Source organism: Panthera leo, chromosome C2 (genome assembly GCF_018350215.1).
Source record: "Panthera leo isolate Ple1 chromosome C2, P.leo_Ple1_pat1.1, whole genome shotgun sequence".
In the NCBI taxonomy this organism is placed as follows: Eukaryota; Metazoa; Chordata; class Mammalia; order Carnivora; family Felidae; genus Panthera; species Panthera leo.
In genome coordinates, this window is record NC_056687.1 from 76,660,197 (window position 1) to 76,679,257 (window position 19,061).

General features: G+C 37.7%; 1 protein-coding gene across 3 annotated transcripts in view; it reads right to left on the bottom strand.

The window, feature by feature from the left end:
* Nucleotides 1-1,020: 1,020 nt before the first annotated feature.
* The window catches only part of CCDC50 (coiled-coil domain containing 50), an 85,977-nt gene continuing 67,936 nt past the window's right edge, over nucleotides 1,021-19,061 (bottom strand). For all 3 annotated transcript variants that reach the window (XM_042903693.1, XM_042903692.1, XM_042903695.1), the window contains one exon: nucleotides 1,021-1,195. In XM_042903693.1, the coding sequence (XP_042759627.1) occupies nucleotides 1,110-1,195 (86 nt within the window). In that variant the 3' untranslated portion in view covers nucleotides 1,021-1,109. The remainder of the gene's footprint in view (nucleotides 1,196-19,061) is intronic.

Consider the following 19,061-nt stretch of genomic DNA (forward strand, 5'->3'; position numbering starts at 1 on the left):
GTAAATAAATATCAGTATTTCTCTTTAAAAAAAAGAAAGGGTGTCAGTCAATTAAGAATTTCTTACCTAATGCTTAAAAAAAAAAAGACATTGGGGGTTTTAAGCAGGAGGTAAGATTCTCAGATTTTGTTTTGTTTGTTTTAAAAGTCATTTCCCTGGCATTACAGAAAATGGTTTTGAAGAAGCTGTTTTAATAAATTCTTAGAATAGTGGAAGATGAGAGGACAAGGCAGAGACTGGTGATGGGGAGGAAAGAAAATAACATAGATCAAAGCCCAGTATGCAAAGTCGCCCCTGCTCCAATACTCCACTGTAGGAATAGAATGGTTTAAATTTGTGACGCCAGACCTCTTACCACTAATATGAAAATTCACGTATAAGAAAGAGGACACGAAACGTTCCCCACCTTCAACTTATGTTTGCAAAGAATGTTTTAATTGAGTCTTATTTCTTAGTGAAAGATGATAGCTCAGTCTCACGTCTTCCGCTTTCATTTCTAAAAGTCTTTTTATACTGCCACAGTCCCCTAGTGCTATACATCAAATTAAGGCAGGCCTTGAGTGTCAGCCCCAAAGGCTTTACTTTAATATTTAGTGTAATGTTAGAGATCATTCCTAGTCTTGTACATGATTCAAATAACTGTTTCTTTAGTCACATACAGTGCTAAACTTTTGTCATCTAACAAGATAAATTAAAGAATAAGCAACAGCCTATTGAGTTGAAAAAAAAAAAAAAAACATACGCACAATGTATTATTTTACAATCCCATGAAGGCTAAAGAGCTTACCCTAACAAAATATATCCATCAATTAAATTTTAAAGTCTTGCCTGAAAATTTACTATGCTACACATTTCAATTTGCACCTGAATCTTCTGGAACTAATTTAAAATGCAGATTCTGATTCCATGGGTTTGGGATAATGTCTAAGATTCTTATCTTTAACATTCTGCCCAGGGTATCCATTCTGCTCATTCTCAGACCACATTCTAAAGAAGAATATAGAAATTATCTATTACTTCTCACTGTATTGTAGGTTTTTACTTGAAAACAGAGGTTGAAACTGCAAGTTAGAAAGAACACACACAGGGTTGGAGTCAAGACAAGGAGTCTAAGACCTGTTTGCCATCAACAAACCAGGTGACCCGGGGTAGATCCTGTGATCGTTGTGGGCCTCAGTTTCCACAATGTGGCCATCTGCAACAGAAAAGAGAGCTGTTTTTCTATGACATAAGGTATGTTTTTAATAAAAATTTAACAAAAATCCAACCTTCAGAATGAACAAGCTTGAGTTGGTTTAATTGCAGTAAACATATTTATTTAAAAATGTTAAATGTTTTCCTTCTGAGAGTGCAATGCCAAATAGCTACCATATGATTATAAAGAAAATGAAAAACAAAATTACCTTCCTGAGAAAGTGACCCTTTCTCTTTATGAAGTCACAGGCCGAATGAAACAGTAAACAGAGAATGTGGCCAAAGAGTCATGATTCAGGAGATTAAAATATCCCTTCTCAGAAATGGATACACTACTTTTCTGCCTCAGGCACAACTTTCAGAAAAATATATTCTTTGAATTTGGAATGAAGCAATTTTTCATTTCATTTCAACATCTGGCTCTGAAATGAAGGGAGGCAAAGAAACATTGCATCATCTCTTGCTTGAAGAATCATTCAGATTCATAGTGGCAGAGTTCTCCAAGAAATAAATGGGATCCAACTGGAACATCCCAAATCCAATATATATAGACACTGTACAGAAGATTATATCTTAAAATCTGTAAGTGGTAAGCTGAAAAAGATGAATGTTTAAAAATGAGAGAGAGAGAGAGAGAGAGAGAGGTGACAGGGCATTTAACTCTCCAGAGCCTCATCCGTTCACTCTCAGTCTTTGGGGTCAGCTGTGCTTTTGGAGAAGCCGCGTTTCCAGGGGTCCTTTTGCTAGCTGCCTGAGTCCTGTTGCTTTTGATCACTCTCTCTGACGGATGTGATGTGATTCTTTTTGCCAGCTCGTTCCTCTGAGTCTGCTAACTCGGCACACGCTGCTTTCACCTCACTAGCAGGACTGCCTCTCTCTCAGCAAGAGCTCTTAGTCCTGCCAAAGGCCAACACCCCTTGGAAGGGCAGGCCCCCGCACCTCCTGACAGCCCAGCTCCCTGGCAGATGAAGCTCTCCCTCTGGTCCCCGTGTCAGATTCAAAGTCCTGACCAGCTTCCATCAGCAGAAGCTGCCTCTTAATTGCTGTAGATCAAAAAGCATTGAACATGTCAATTAAAATAGAGTGGAAGAGGGCAGACAAAGGTAGGGAAGATCTGGCATTTACCAAAATAACCCATTTCCTGGTGGGCTGATGGCTTTCTTTATGCCTCATGGTTCTACTTGATTAATGGGCAGGTCATTTCTCCAGCAACACCACGAACACAACAATCGATTTCAGGGTCTGTCTGATTTACCTCTCTGGCTTTTTTCTTTCCTATAATCCATTCCATTCTATAGCAAAAGGGTTTGTCCCTAGAACTACACATATTTCCATTAGAAGAGAACCCCCTCAAGCCACATGCAGATGTGAAGGAAGTAGCCTCATTGCTTTTGACTCACCTCTTATCAGTCCTTTGTACTTTCCTGTTATATTCCATCAACATGGCTAAAATATAATTTTCAGAGCTAGAACAGGGCTTCACTACATAGTCTAACAGATGAGTCAAGTGAGGCTCAGAGAGGTGAACTGACTTGCCCAAGGCTACACAGAAACTGTACTTACTAACTCACTTTCTAGTTGATGCCTGCTTCCATTTCACAGCTATGTAGCTACCCTAGCCCTATTTCAAGAACCCGATCTAAGACCTAGAGTAGCAATCGCCAGGAAACGTGCTGGTTAGAAGCCAAGCCTACTATGCCACATTGCCCCTGCCAATTACTGGCTTCCTCCTCTGCAGAGTGGGTAGTTCATAGTCATCATGGAATTGCTGCAAACATTAAGATTGTTAGTGTTGACAAATCTCTCTTGTCCTCACAATAGCAAGTCTAGTTTATGGACTGCTTCTTAAGTGTTCAAAGAAAGTTGATGGGTTCAGGAAACACTACCCCCAAATGTGGCACCTTGGCACATTGAATGTCTTAAGCTGCAGGAGTTTGAGAAAATGGCAGGATTGGGAAGTTCTCTCTGACCTCCCTCTTGCCTTTCTTCCCTGAGACAGGGACCTCTGAAAGGTACTGTCCCTACATCAGGAGGAACGGGGAGTCTCTTATGCATGATGGGAGTTTGGGATCAAGAAATCTTTACCAACAAACCTTGTTAAACTAACCCTTATGTTCCTAGTTACCTCTTCCCCATTTATTATTCCTAACCCAGCCTCCTCTGCTTCATAAGTTCTTCACAGATCTATTCTTTCTTTGTCTAAAAGGTATAAAAGCCCCTTCTCTGGTCATTTCTTAAGGTCTTTATACTTTTGTGGGGGCTCCCAGGTACATGTAAAAATTCAGTAAAATTTGTATGCTTTTCTCCCGCTAAATCTATCATTTCAGACCCAGCAAGGGATCCTAAGAAGGTCAAAGATAACTTTTCCTTCCTTAAAAAGTAAAATATGTATTGTTCATTAGATTTATGTAATGTAGCTATAGAAGTTACAGAACAATGGTCCCTAATTTGGTAGATCAGCAGATTGCCAAGTTTTATTTTCCAAGTAAGCAAATAAAAAAAAAAATCCACTTACTAGCACATCTATCTTGTAAACAAAGAACACTAAAATTCACAGTAGAAAAGGTATAATTTGGAAAGTAAAAATCCTCCTCAAAAAGGAATAATACTTTTGCTTCTGATGAAAAAAGTGTTGTCATGGGCCAGTGTCAGTACAAACACTGCAGTTTGGTTTGCAAGCCCACTGTCTCCCACTCATCTTCAAGGAGGAAGCACGCTGCCAGAGGCTGTGTGGCCCCTTCCCTCCAGCCTTCCCACGTGAGCCGGGAGATGTAAGGCCTCCGGGCCTTAACTGTGAACATAATTTCCAAGTTCCTAAATGAAGCAGCTGCCAGTCACCCAAGCCTTAGCCAGTGTTCTTCAAATCTGCACATAGATCCAATTTTCCAGAGTCAGGATCTCCCCAAATCATCAAAGGTAGACCATGGACAAACATACAAAATGAATGTAACCTGGAAAAAGAGCAAGCCCTGCCCTTTGTTGCAAAATTCATCCACATTTCTGGGGAAGTTCATAAGAGTGGTGCACGAGAAAGCAGATGGAAGGCTTAACAGAAGGTCTGTGGGTTCTAATTGCATGAAGTAAACATCCGAACCTTGTATGGCGATGGCCCTACTCAGTTTTGTGGAATTCAGACCATGCCTGGAGGTGAGGTACCAGTAGGGACAGAGACAGATGAAAATAGGCAAAGAGGCAATAAGAAGTGCAAAGGCCCTGGGGCATGTTGTAAAAGGACACTGTCAGACTAGGGGTGTCTTAGAGGAGTGGAACATCAGGGGAGATAGTCACTGTCTTTAAATGTCTGAAGAGCTGTCAGGTAGAAGAGAAAATAGAATTGCCAGAGGGCATCAGAAAGTCAAATGATTGGAAACAAAGAAAAACAGAGTTATGCTACATAAAGGAAAACTTTTTAACTCTTAAAGGTGCCAAAAGAAAAAAAAAAACAGGAAAAAAAAAGAGGAAAGGGAAGAAAAGAGCAGTTCTTTTTTGTTTTGATTTTTTGTTTTTCGTGGGTTTTTTTTTTACTTTTTTTAACGTTAATTTATTTTTGAGACAGAGAGAGAGCATGAACAGGGGAGGGTCAGAGAAAGAGGGAGACACAGAATCTGAAACAGGCTCCAGGCTCTGAGCTGTCAGCACAGAGCCCGATGCAGGGCTCGAACCCACGGACCTCGAGATTATGACCTGAGCTGAAGTCGGATGCTTAACCCACTGAGCCACCCAGGCGCCCCTGGTTTTTTTTTTGTTTGTTTGTTTTGTTTTTGTTTTTGTTTTTCATGAACAGTGGTGATTTGCGCATACTGAGAAATACTCAAGAGAAACCGGGTAAAGGGTCTTCAGTAAGTGAGAAGGACTTAGGCCAGATATCTGACAAAAGGAAAGGAGATGATACTATAGATTCTGGCTAGGAATTGAAGATCCTGATAACCCTACCAAGTGATCCTGACCATCCCCTGGTTTCTTTCTCTGTTTCTTTGCCCACAATTGAAGCTTGATACATGGTATGTATTATAAATTCAGAGCATCCTTCTAGTTTGAGTACATTCTGGGTTCTATCAAACACACCTGGTTTTTCTTAGGTTTGATTATGGTAACTGTCATTTATTGAGTATTTTCTATGAAAAAGGCACTACAAAATTTTGAAGTAGATTATATCATTATCCCCATTTTATAGATAGGGAAATTAAGTTTCAGAGCTGATACATACTTTGACCAAGCCACACAGCTAGGAAGAGTCAAAAACCTATTTCTAACCACCATCATCTGCTGCTGTTAAGCCTCACAGTGCATGGCCTGAAAACGTCCAAATTTACTCTCTCAAAAGTATTTGCATTTTGCTCCAGCAGCCTTTGCTTCATCGCCAAGTCCCATGCCTAGAAACTGACACAAATTCCTGGTTACCCAAGGATTACCTTGGAGATCAGCATCATGAGATTGTTGTCCTTCTCAACTCTATTTTTTTGTTTTGTTTTTTGTTTTGTTTGTTTTGCTATTAAAGTAAGCCTCCATGACAGCTCCTACTTTCACATTCTGGGACTCAGTACCTATGTAAATAACACTTTAGACAACCTAGGCTCCCATGTCCTTGACCCCAAACTACAGTCCTCTTTCTCTGTAGCCCACTTCAATCAATTACCCCTTGGGCTTATGTCCTTTACTATATCTAAGGTATCCTCCTTTTTTAAAATTTATTTTTAAGAGACAGAGAAGGGGAAGGGGCAGAGAGAGAGGGAAAGAGAGAGAATCTCAAGCAGGCTACCCACTGTCAGTGTGGAGCCCGTCAGGGGCTCAAACCCAGACTGCGAGATCATGACCTGAACAGAAATCAAGAGTCACTTGCTTAACCATTTGAGCCACCCAGGTGCCCCTAAGCTATCCTCCTTCTGACCAAAACAGTTCATCCTTTACACTCCTTCATTTTCTGACCCCGACTCTATGATCCTCACAGGATCTTGGAGCACTCTTCCCTCTTCTCACAGACCCACTTCCCTGCTCCAGGCTCATCCCAAGATCTCAGGCTGCCCCCACCTCAAGCCCTTTCTTTCCTTCCAGTCCTTTGACACTGCTGCACATGTGCACCTACACCTCCAACCAGCCCCGTCTTCTGCTTCCACATGTGGGCCACTGATGCAGCCGCCACAAACCAAGAGGCCATGAAGACTGACGCCATCATGAGCGTGTAGAACTCAGTCACAGCTGCTGCTCAGTCTACACTGCTCAGTGATTCCTAGTCAGTCCCTCCATACTGTCTCAGGCATTTTTCCAGACCCTCACATTTTCCATAAGCTTCTAAATCCCACTGTCTGCTGTAGACTAGATCTTCCATCTTATTTCACATGCTCAAGCTTCCAACCTTGCTTCCTCATTCTCAGCACAGAGAATCAGTTCCCTTCTACTACACGGAAGGAAGAGATTACAGAAACCCTATCCACTTCACACCTCTAGATCTAGGTTATCTGTCCACACTTTCCTCCTGCCATCATGTCATACGTGGCCATGTATGAATAGGTCATGTAGAATAGGCTATTCTATGATGTGATCTATAAGGCCAACTCCTTCTCTAGGTACGCCTGTTACACAAATAGCACATGTATGACCATGTCTCTGGTTCCTGTCTTCCTCAGGAACTTTATCAGTAGTCAATTTCTCTCCATGTTCTTCAAGCTCTTCTAATTTATCATTCCCATCAGCTTTTAAACATGCTCAAAGATCCCTGAACCCTTTCATATGACTGCAATTACATGGAATTAAATCCTACTTACAGTGAAGGGCTTGGAACAGAATGTGGTGAAAGGGTTTGTAATTGGGTTTCAGTGGGTCTACGGGTGATGCATTAACTGATTTGGATTGTACATATCAATTTTTAAAAGTTTCTATAATTATAATCTAATACCTTTATAGGTAAAGTGTTATTTTGTAAAAGTACGATTTTTCCTAACTGAAACAGTGTGTTGGTTTTTATATCCAGCCAGTCTAGTTGAAAGAGTGCCAAGTCTGTGAGTACAGCAAAGTCTAGGCTGTCTTGCCAGCTCTGAGCGCCCTCTGCTGGCGAAAGTGGGTACAACAGTCAAAGAAACCATTCAGTTTGGTGACCGTTAAAAAACACTTCGTATTTATCACAATGCAGTTTATGTTTTCTTTCATTTCCAATATTGTGTAAGGGCTAGTTAACATGTTACAAGTAGGACTCTTGCTGACTCCATTTGTTCTCTGTATAATAATTCTGTGTTGCCTAAAACAGCAGCCATTAGCCACAGGTGACTCCTGGGCACTTGAAATATATGTCGTTTGAAATGACAGGCCTTGTAAGTGTAAAATACATACCATAGTTCAAGAGTTATTACAGGAAAAATTATTTAAAACATCTAATTAAAAATTATATTGATTACATGTTGAAACGATAATATTTTGGATATAATGGGTTAAAATATCTTATAAAAACTGATTTCACCTCTTCATTTTTCACCTTTTTATATATGGTTACTAGAAATTTTAAAATTATGTATTTGGTTTGCATTGCATTTCTACTTTACAACATGCTATAGATGCTTCATTCCAAAGTTAAAGTACCATGCATAAACATCAAAGTAGGTCCCTAAAAAATGGTTCGTGACTCATGAAATCCTCACACATATATACTGAGGGCATAAAAAGACTTGGAAAATAAAGATGGGAAAATGGGTTGCTGAGTTTTCTATCAATTTTGGAGAGAGCTATTGGTGTGTTAAGTACTGAGGACCGCCAGCCAGCTCTTCTCCCTCAGACAGGGGAGACAGTGGGACGTACTGATGCCCCATTTCAAGCCTATCGAGAGGTGTCACTGAGAGCTTACCTAGATGCTGGCCACGGGCTGGCAAGGGAAGCAGAGTAAGAAGTCTGTGATTAGGAAAGCAGCCACACTTCCAAACTTGGTCAGAGTTAAAAATGCCTCTTTCCCCAGGTCAGGTGTGGATGAGTGTGTCAGCGCCAGAGTGTGTGATTTAAGCCTCTCCAAGAGGGCCTCAGGGCAGTGAGAGAGTTGGAGGTGGGCTTCTGAATGGGAATTCAATTTGAGTGGAGGGCAGTGATGGGGTGAAGGAAGAGGGGAGCACACATGCTGTGTGACCCTCACTCCCCTTCAGAGAGGGCCCGACTCGCTGCCTTAGCAAAAACTGCAAAAAGATCTGAGACTTCTTTCACACACGTCTGAACCTGAGCTGTGTGGCACTCATTTGAAGTATTAATTTCTGCAAACATAATCTATAAACAACTGGTAAGTCAAAAACACACCACCTGTTTCCAGGTGGCCTCTCTGATCCTTAATGCTAGAACCTTCCTAACATTAGCTCATTCATTAGATCTTGAGTAAAACACTTGCTGAAATAACTTTCTAGACCCCAAATGGAGCTGCTCCTGCCTGGGGTGCCACATCAGCAAACCAAGAGGTAGAGGACTTTCACGTCCCTGTACATGCTCCACTTGACCAGAAACACAGTATATCCACTCAGCCAATCCCCAAACGCCGAGCCAACTATGCACACACGCTATACTCATTTACTTATTCTTTCTCACCACAAATAATGTTGACTATGTGGCCCCAGCCAGTCAGGTATTTCCTATTTTTCGTTTCCTCGTTCTTTATTCTTAATCTTATAAAGCTCCCTGCCTTCCTCCCCATTTTGTACTTTTCCAAAAGAAGGCTCTCTGCTTCATGAATTGTTCAGGTTTGTTTGTACTACCTGAACTGTCTTCATTAATTGTTTTTTAAACACTTTGCATAGTAGATGGGGATCCAAGTTGTCAAGGTTAGAGAAGGCTTTAGGAGCCCTCTTTTCTTGCCATCCATTAATTTATTCAATGTAAAAATGTCTACATTCGGGGCGCCTGGGTGGCTCAGTCAGTTGAGGATCCGACTATGGCTCAGGTCATGATCTCACACTCCGTGGGTTCGAGCCCCGCGTCAGGCTCTGTGCTGTCAGCTCAGAGCCTGGAGCCTGCTTCCGATTCTGTGCCTCCCTCTCTCTCTGCCCCTCTCCCACTAGTGCGCTGCCTCTCTCTGTCTCAAAAATAAAAAAAAAAATTTTTTTAATTAAAAAAAAAAGTCTATATTCAACTCCTATTATGTGTCAGGCACTATGCTAGTCAGTAACAATATGATACAGTCTTAGCCAAGGCTGAATTCGGTGGGAAATCACCATTTCCTAGTGCAGCCAACTCCACTTTGAGAAAATTCTCGTATTAGAAAGATTTTGTTTGTGTCTATGCATAGAATTATAGAAGAGCCTAATGTTTGGAGAAGGTGGGTTTCGAGTGGTTGGCGCCCCGTGTGGTGGATAACTTGCTAACACTCCCTGAGGTAGTCCAGCCTAGATAGCTTCGGCTGGTAGAAAAGTTCATTTGTCTACTTTGTCTAAATCATCCTGGTGACATCAAGTGTTGACATTTACAAAGCGCTTCTCTTTTTTCTCTGGCAATGTTTTTTATTAGAGTTTGCCTTTCCTGATTTTTATCACTTTTTTTCTTTATTTTTTCTTTATTTTTATTCTTTTGGTCACTATTTCCATGGAACATTTTTCTCATCCTTCTACTTTCAATCTTTCTGTATCATAGGTTTTAAGTATTTCTCTTTAAAAGCGTATCGTTGAGGGGGCACCTGGGTTTGTTGATCATCCGACTTCAGGTCAGGTCATCTCACGGTTCGTGAGTTCAAGCCCCACATCTGGCTCTGTGTTGACAGCTCAGAGCCTGGAGCCTGCTTCAAGTTCTGTCTCCCTCTCTCTCTGCCCCTCCCCCGCTCACTTTCACTGTGTCTCTCTCAAAAATAAACATTAAAATTTTTTTTTTAAAAAGGGTATCATTGGGATTCATCAATCTGACAGTCTATTGATGACAAAAGGTGTCATTTAATTGGAACATTTAACCTATAAACATTTAATATAACAACTGAAATATCCAGGTTTGAATTTACCATCTATGTACTGGTGTGTACATGCTCTACCTTGTCTGTGCTCCTTTCACATTGATTATATTTTATTATTCTGTTTCCCTCATATTATCTTGGCAGTTTCACATTTTGCTACTCTTTTTTGTTCTTATAATGAAGATTACATCAAGCATATTCGACATATCAAGGTCTAATAAAAGTCTTTTTACCTCTTCCAAGATACTGGAGAAACTTAACTTTGCTACTTAATGGGTTCTAGACCAGCAGCATAAAAATCACCTAGGTGATTGTTAAACATGACAAATCTCCAGCACCAAGCCAGACCTTTTGATCAAAATCTACAATTTAACAAGATGATTCATATGTTAAAAGTTTAAGGAATACTGCTGTACAACATTGTTAGTTCCACTTAAATTTTTATAATTTATATACCATTTTGTGCATTTACATCTTAAACCCCTATCATGTTTTGCACAATGCTCATTTATTCATTTATATTTACCAACAAATATATTTTTTTTAATTTTCTAAAAATGTTTATTTTTGAGAGAAAGATAGAGACAGAGTGCAAGTGGGGGAGGGGTAGAGAGAGGGAGACACAGAATCCGAAGCAGGCTCCAGGCTCTGAGATGTCAGCACAGAGCCCAAAGTGGGGCTTGAACCCATGAACAGTGAGATCATGACCTGAGCCAAAGTTGGACACTTAACTGACCAAGCCACCCAAGTACTCCCATACTTTTCATTTATATTCATTCTTTTTTGTATTTCTGACCTTTCATCCAAGATCATTTTTCTTTGGCCTAAAGCACACATACATATTTACTTTAGACTGTGACTATCCATACTTTTAGTTTGAAGGTTTATTTCCCAATCATTTAAAAAACCTTTATTATGGACATTTTCAAACATATGTGAGTAGAGAGAACAGTGTAATAAACCTGATTTACCCATTGCCAATTATTGATATATGGCTAATCTTTCCTTTCTTATATCTTATTCACTTTCTACTCCCTGACATCAGATCATTTCATCAGTGTTTATCTCTGAAGCATAGGGACTCTTTTTGTTTACAACCTGATCCCAGCATCATCAGGTGATGATCAACACCAAATACTCAATATCATCTCATGTCTAGCCAGTCTTCATATCTCCCCATCACCTTATGAATTGTGTTTTCAGTCTATTTGCAACTAGTTAAAATGTCACTTGCGTCTTATATCCCTCCCTCTGTCCAGTTTCCTCACAAGTATATTTCATTTTGAAGAATTTTTTTTGTTTTATAAAGTTTCTCACAGTCTGCTTTTGAAGATTTCAACCTTATTTGATATTTAAAATGTTCTTTAATGCCCTATGCTTCCTACAGATTAGTAGATAAATCCAGAAACTTGGTAATTTTGTTGTATTGTTTCTTCCATTTAAAGGCATATATCAAATTCTTCCTCCTTTTATGGTACCAAATGTTGGTGATCATTACCTAAATCTGTTAATTCTTTGAGGGTTGCAAAATGATCAAAATCTCATTCTATCATTTTTTTATTTGACTACCAGTTAAAATGTTCTGTAAAGGGAAATGTATTCTCATCCACTATTCATTTATTCACCAATAAGGTATAGATCTTATTAAAATAACAGGCAGGATAAATGCTCAATTATTCCCCTTATTCACCAGTTTTCAAAGACCATGGGTTGGCCCATAGCATCTGCCATAGGTAAGCAGTAAGGGTTACTTTAAGAGGATAAAGATGCTTATAAAGATGTGGATTTAAACATATTTGATGTGTTTCTATTCATTTCCATTACTATTTTTATTGATGCACAGCCTCCTATCTCTGGTTGGTTGGAAGCAGTTGACATAACTCCGGTAGTCTTTGATAGCTTCTTTGCTATCTAGTAATATAAAGACGTTCCAGGTTTATATTGTAAATTTAAACCATACCTAAAAATAACCATATCTCTATGCAAGTCTGTTTTCTTTGGGTAGGAAATATTATTTCAAAGACCACAATTTGAGTATGAAAAATGTTGCTTCTTGCCCATAGTTTCTAGGTCTCTTCACTCAACAAAAATGGTGGAAAATACTTCTAAAAATATGTAGGTGTGTATGGAAAAGCGGGGGGAAGATAAATTCATATATAGATAAAATCATTGAAAATAGTTCCCTTCTGTGTGATTATGTACCAACTGGGTATGGTTAGTTAAGTCCATTGCTTCATTTTATTCTGACTTTTAAAGTTTCCATTTACAAAATTTTGTTTCAAAATTATTTAAAATAAGTTATCTAACATCAGATCTACGAAATTAAGTATATACCATTATGTCTAGCTTCTACATCTCCCCAACACATGTATTTCTCCTCCCTCTCTAGAGCTAACTTCAAGAAATGTTGCCACTCCATTTTTATGGTTGTTATAAAAATGCATACATATTAGCATTTCCCCCACCCCACCCCCTTTTCCAGATAAGTGGTAGAAAACCTTAATACTTTCTCTGCTCTGCTTTTCTCATTTAAAAATATGGGGCACCTGGGTGGCTCAGTTAGTTAAGCATCTGACTTCTGCTCAGCTAATGATCTCACAGTTCATGGGTTCAAGCCCCACCTCGGGCTCTGTGCTGACTGCTCAGAACCTGGAGCCTGCTTCAGATTCTGTGTCTTTCTCTTTCTGTCCCTCCCCTGTTTGTGCTCTGTTTCTGTCTCTCAAAAATAAATAAATGTTGAAAAAAAATATAAAATGAATGATCTTGGAGAAGTATATTCATGATTTAGAAAAATATTCATAGTGTATTCATGATGTAGAAATATGTTCATGAGACTTTGCTGAGTTCTTAAAAGGCAAATAAAAAAATGCACTGTATTTAAAAAATTTTTTTAAATAAATAAAAATATATCCTGGAGGGTGCCTGGGTGGTTCAGTCGGTTAAGTGTCCAACTTCAGTTCAGGTCATGATCTTGCAGTTTGTGGGTTTGAGCCCTGGAGCCTGCTTCAGATTCTGTATCTCCCTCTCTCTCTGTCCCTCTGTTGCTTGTGCTTTGTCTCTCTCTCAAAGATAAATAAACATTATATCTGTATTATATATAGATAGATAGATCTATCTATATTATAGATATATATATGGCTGAGATTTCCTTTATTCCTTTTGACAGCTAACTAGTACTGCATAGTTCACTAGTCCCTAGTACTTAGGAAAAGTAAAATGAGATAAACTTGCGAACATTAATCAATAAAATGACTCAGTTTGTTTTTTAAGAAATTTGCCAAGAGTGACATCAGCAAGGTAACCAAGTAGACAGCTCCAACCTCCCATACCCCCACAGAAATCTCACAAACAAGCAGAAACTTTCAGAAGCAACATTGCCAGAACTCTGGAAATTAGTCAAAGGTTTATAGTAACCAAGTGAACATAGATTCAAGAAAATTTAACTTACAAACAGGAGAAAAGTGTTCTACTCTGGCATCCTTGAAGGCAACAGTCTTGAAGACAGCAGCCTGCATTCCCAGATGGGAGACTCTATTCCAAATTATTGGGTATGTCTGTTCTAATCTGACTGGGCTAGCTGAAGGAGTGGTTCAAAGTGCTCATCTCTGTTTTCCCTAACAATTCACTGAGGCCAGAAAGGCAGGGAGTATTATTTGAAAATATTACAAAAGTAGATGGACTGTTTGCAGACACCCGAGGTAAGAGTTTACAGTTGAGACATACAACAGACAGCTTAAGTCTTAGGAGGAAACGCTGGAGAAAGTTTCTTTGTGAAATGGGAGCAGTCACCCTTATTTATGGGGGAATTTAGAAAGCCATACTCATGTCCACAGCAAAATGAATGCTCAGAAAAGACCTCAGAAGACCTGAAGTTTTGAACTCAGAGGGAACTTAGGCTCAGTGAAAATCCAGCTAAGTGTGAAAGGAAAGCTTCAGGACAGAGCCAATCTGTAAACACTTTTAAAAGAGATTTTTCTTTTTTTCTTACCTCTAGAGTTCAAGAAAATCTACATCAAATATAAGATAAACAAAAGCTAAGAAACAGACACTGTAGAGATCACAAATGAAAGGAATACAATCTCTGCAAAAAAAAAAAAACAATTTGGAAAAGTCACTAGACAAATTAACTACTGCAACCTTCACCAATCAAAATGAAGAATAAAAACAAAAACCCTGGGGAAAAGGAAGAACTTGATACCCAGGGCTATCATGTTATAAAATTCAAATGTCCAGTTTTCATAAGACAAACAAAGAAACTATATGCTATCTACAGGAAACTTAATGCAAATATAATGGCATAAATAGGTAAAAGTGAAAGTATGGTGAAAAGTGAGCTGAGTGACTACACTAATACCAGAAAAAAAATACTTTAAGTCAAAACTGTTACAAGAGACAAAAAGGACATTATATAAGAGGGTCAATTTCATCAAGAAAACATTACAGTTATAAACACGTGCACCAAACAGCGCCTCAGAATAAATACAGAAACATTAAGAGAATTGAAAGAGAAACAGTTGTACAATTGTAGTTGGGAAACTTAAATTCACCACTTTTAATGATGAATACAACACCTAGATGGGAGATCAATAAGGAAATAGTACACTTGCACAATGCTGTAAACCAATCAGACCTAACAAACATATAGAGTACTCAATCCAACAACAACCAAATACATGTTCTTCTCAAGTATATATGGAATGTTTTCCAAGAGACTATATGTTAGACCATCACAGTCAAAATAAATTTTAAAAGATTGAAATCATACAAAGTATTTTCTCTGATCACAATGTAATAAAGCTGAAAATCAAGAGAAGTGAAAATGTTTACAAATATGTGAAAACTAAACACATTTTTAGATAACCAATAATCGATAGGTCAAAAAACAAAAATCAAAAAAGAAATTAGAATATACTTAGAAAAGAAAAAAACACAACATATCAAAACTTATGATATGCAACAAAGGTGATACTCAGAGGGAAATTTCTAACTGTACTTGCACTATTAAAAAGATCTCAAATCAATAACCTAACTTTACATCTTATGGAGCTAGAAAAAAAAGAAGACACTACACTGAAAATTATTAGAAAGAAGAAAATAAAATAATAAAGATTAGAATGATGATAAATGAACCAGAGAATAGAAAGACAATAGAATCAACAAAACCAAAATTGGTTTTTGGAAAAGATCAACAAAATTGACAAAAGACTGGCAAAGAAATAAAGAAAAGAAGCAAATAACTAAAATCAGAAATAAAAGTGTGGGGGGGCGGTGCCTAGGTGGCTCAGTCGGTTGAGCATCTGACTTCAGCCCAGGTCATGATCTTGAGGTTCACCAGTTCAAGCCCCACATCAGGCTCTGTGCTGACAGCTCAGAACCTGAAGCCTGTTTTGGATTCTGTGTCTCCCTCTCTCTCTGTCCCTCCCTTGCTCACACTCTGTCTCTCTCTCTCAAAAATAAATAAAAACATTAAAATGAGTGTGAACATCACTACCAACCTTATAGAAATAAAAAGGAGCATTATAGAATACCATGAACTACATGAAAAAATTAGGTAGCCTAAATGAAAAGAACAAATTCTTGGAAACACACAAATTACCTAATCAAGAAGAAATTGATCATCTCAACAGACCTATAAGTAAAGACTGAATCAGTAAATAGACTCCCAAAAAAGAAAAGCCCAGGACCAGATGGCATCACTATTAAATTCTACCAAATATTTAAAGAATGAACACTAATTGTTCTCAACTTTTCCAAAAAACAAAAGAGGAGGTAACAATTTCTAACTCCTTATATGAAGCCAGTTTACTCTGATACCAAAGCTAGATAAAGATATCACAAGAAAATAAAATTACAGACCAATATTCCTTATGAATATAGATGTAAAAGTCATCAATCAACAAAATGCTAGAAAAAAGAACCCCCCCCCCAAAAAAAAAGAAAAAAAGAAAAAAGAACCCAGCAGCATGTTATAAGGATTGTACCATAACCAAATGGAACTTATCCCAGGAATGTAAGGATAGTTCAACTTAAGAAAATCAATCAGTGTTATATGTTACATTAATAAAGGAAACACACATAAGCAGATACCCACCTACACCCGCACACAATCATCTCAACTGACAAAGAAAAGGTATCTGACAAAGTCCAATGCCCTTTTATGATAAACACTAAAAACTGTAGGAATATAAAAGAATTTCCATGACAGGATAAAAGGTATTTACAAAAATCCAATAGCAAACATATACTCAATTGTAAAAGACTAAAAGCTTTTCACCTAAGATAAAAATAAAACAAGAATTCCCACTTTCACTGCTGTCATTCAACATTGTGCTATTAGTTCTAGCCAGAGCAATTAGACATGAAAAGAAATAAAAAGAACCTAAGTTGGAACAAAGTAAAACTATCTTTGTTTTCTTATGACATGATCCTATGTATCAAAAATCCCAGAGAATCCACAAGACAACTACTAGAGTTTAAAAATGAAGTCAGAAAAATTGCAGATCAACACATGAAAATCAACTGTGTTTCTATACACCAGCAAAAAAAAAAAAAAAAAAAAGTGCCCCCCCCCCCACCAAGCCTCTGTCTTAATTGACCTAAATACACCAATTAGAAGATAGATACGGCAGAATGAATTTAAAAATATCCAACTACATACTTTCTACAGGAGATTCACTTCAAATGTAATGGAATAGGTAGGTTGAAATTTAAAAAACCTAAAAAAGACATATTGTGTAAACATTTATCAAAGAGGCACAAGTGGCTATATCAACATCAGAGAAAGTATATTTCAAAGCAAAGAAAATTACCAGAGACAGAGAGGGGCATTATATAATGATAAAATGGTCACTCCATGAAGAAGACACAGCAATCCTAAATGTGTATGCATCAAACAAGACCGCAAAACACATGAAGCAACAATATTAATAGAACTGAAATGAAAAACAGACAAATTACAATTATAGTTGGAGACATTACACCCCTCTTTTGACAAATGGTAAAACAACTAGACAGAAAATCAGTCTAGATGTAGAACTTAACACCATTAACCAACAGGATCTAATCAACATTTATTGAAGTCTCCACTCAAAATCAAAATACACATTCTTTTCATGGAACATATACTCAGAAAATATCCAGGGACCTAAAACAAACCTCAACAAATTTAACAGAAATGAAATCACGCACTGTGTGTCCTCTAACCACAAGAGAACCAAACTAGAAATGAAACAAATATACAAGGAAAATCTCCAAAAACATGGAAAAAAATCAGACATAACATTTCTAAATTATGCATGCATCAAGGAACAAGTCTCCAGGGAGATTTTTTTTAAATACATTGAACAAAACAAAGTGAAAACACAACATATAATAATTTGTGGCAGAGCTAAAACAATGCAATTTAACAAAATAGAATTTATATCACTAAATGTTTTACTTAGGAATATTTTTTTTTAGGAATGAAATAGAGCTACAAACCCAGCAGTCATCAATGAGACAAGGGAATACAACAAAAATTCTACACACACGAATTTCAGTATCTTGGATAAAATGGCCAATTCCTTAAAAAACACCAACTCAATCGGAAATGCATAATTTGAATAGGCCTGTAACTATTAATGGAACTGAATTTTTAATTTAAAATTGCCTCTCAAAAAGGATACATCCAGGCACACATGGTTTTTTCTACTGGAGAATTTTTTATAAAACTTTTACTAAAAAGAGTAGCAATTCTACACAATCTTATTGAGAAAACAGAAAAGACAAAAACCTGTATTTTTAGGAATGCACTAATATAAAATCCGATCAAAGACAGTGTAGTTACAGATCAATATTCCTCACAATAAATGCAAAACTCCTTTAAAAATATTAGCAATTCATCAATATATGAAAAGGATTATACAAATCAATGTATTTCCATATACTAGCAAGGAATATGTAGAAACAAAAATATCAATAATTGCACAAAAATAAATACTTTGGAGTAAATCTAACAAAACATACACACAGCACATATGGTGAAATGCTGGTTAAAGAAATCAAAGATTTAAATAACTGGAGAGACATACTTGTAGTCTTTTTTTGAAAGACTCAACACAGTAAAGATGTCATTTCTCCCCAGAAGTTTCATGCAATTCCTTTCAAAATCCCAGCAATATTTCTCATAGATATAAACAAGACTATTCTAAAATTTATATGCTAAGGCAAAAGAACTAGAATAGCTAAAAGAATTTGGAAAAATAGGGTGCAAAAAATCAGTCTACCCAATTTCAAGGCTTACTGTGTAGCTACAGTTATCAACACTTGGAATACTAGCAAAGGGAGGGGCACAGATCAATGAACAGAATAGAGAACTCCAAAATAGACATACACAAAATATACTCAACTGATTATTGAAAAAATTGTAAAAGCAACTCAATGGAGGATAGATGGCCTCCAGCAAACGGTGCTGGAGCAGTTGGATATCTACACAAAAATAAGTAATAAACCTTGACCTAAACTTCACCCTTTATGTAAAAACTAACTGAAGGGTCACCTGGGTGGCTCAAGTTGGTTGAGCATCCGAATCTAGCACTGGTCATGATCTGGCTCGTGAGTTCGAGCCCCTCATAAGGCTCGCTGCTGTCAGCCTGTCAACACAGAACCCTCTTTGGATTCTCTGCCCCCTTCTCTCTCTGCCCTTTCCCCACTTGTGCACTGTCTCTCAAAATATAAATAAAACATTTAAAAAAACTAACTCAAAAATGAGTAAAGGACTCTAATGTAAAACGTAAAACTATGAAACAGAAATATACATACATATGCATACACACACACACACACACACACACACACACACACACACACACCAGAAAATCTTGAGGATGAGACAGAGTTGTAAAGACATGACGCCAAAGCATGATCCATAAAAGGAAAAATTTATATACACCACTTGGTACTCACCTCTCCAGGCCAGAGAAGTTCATTG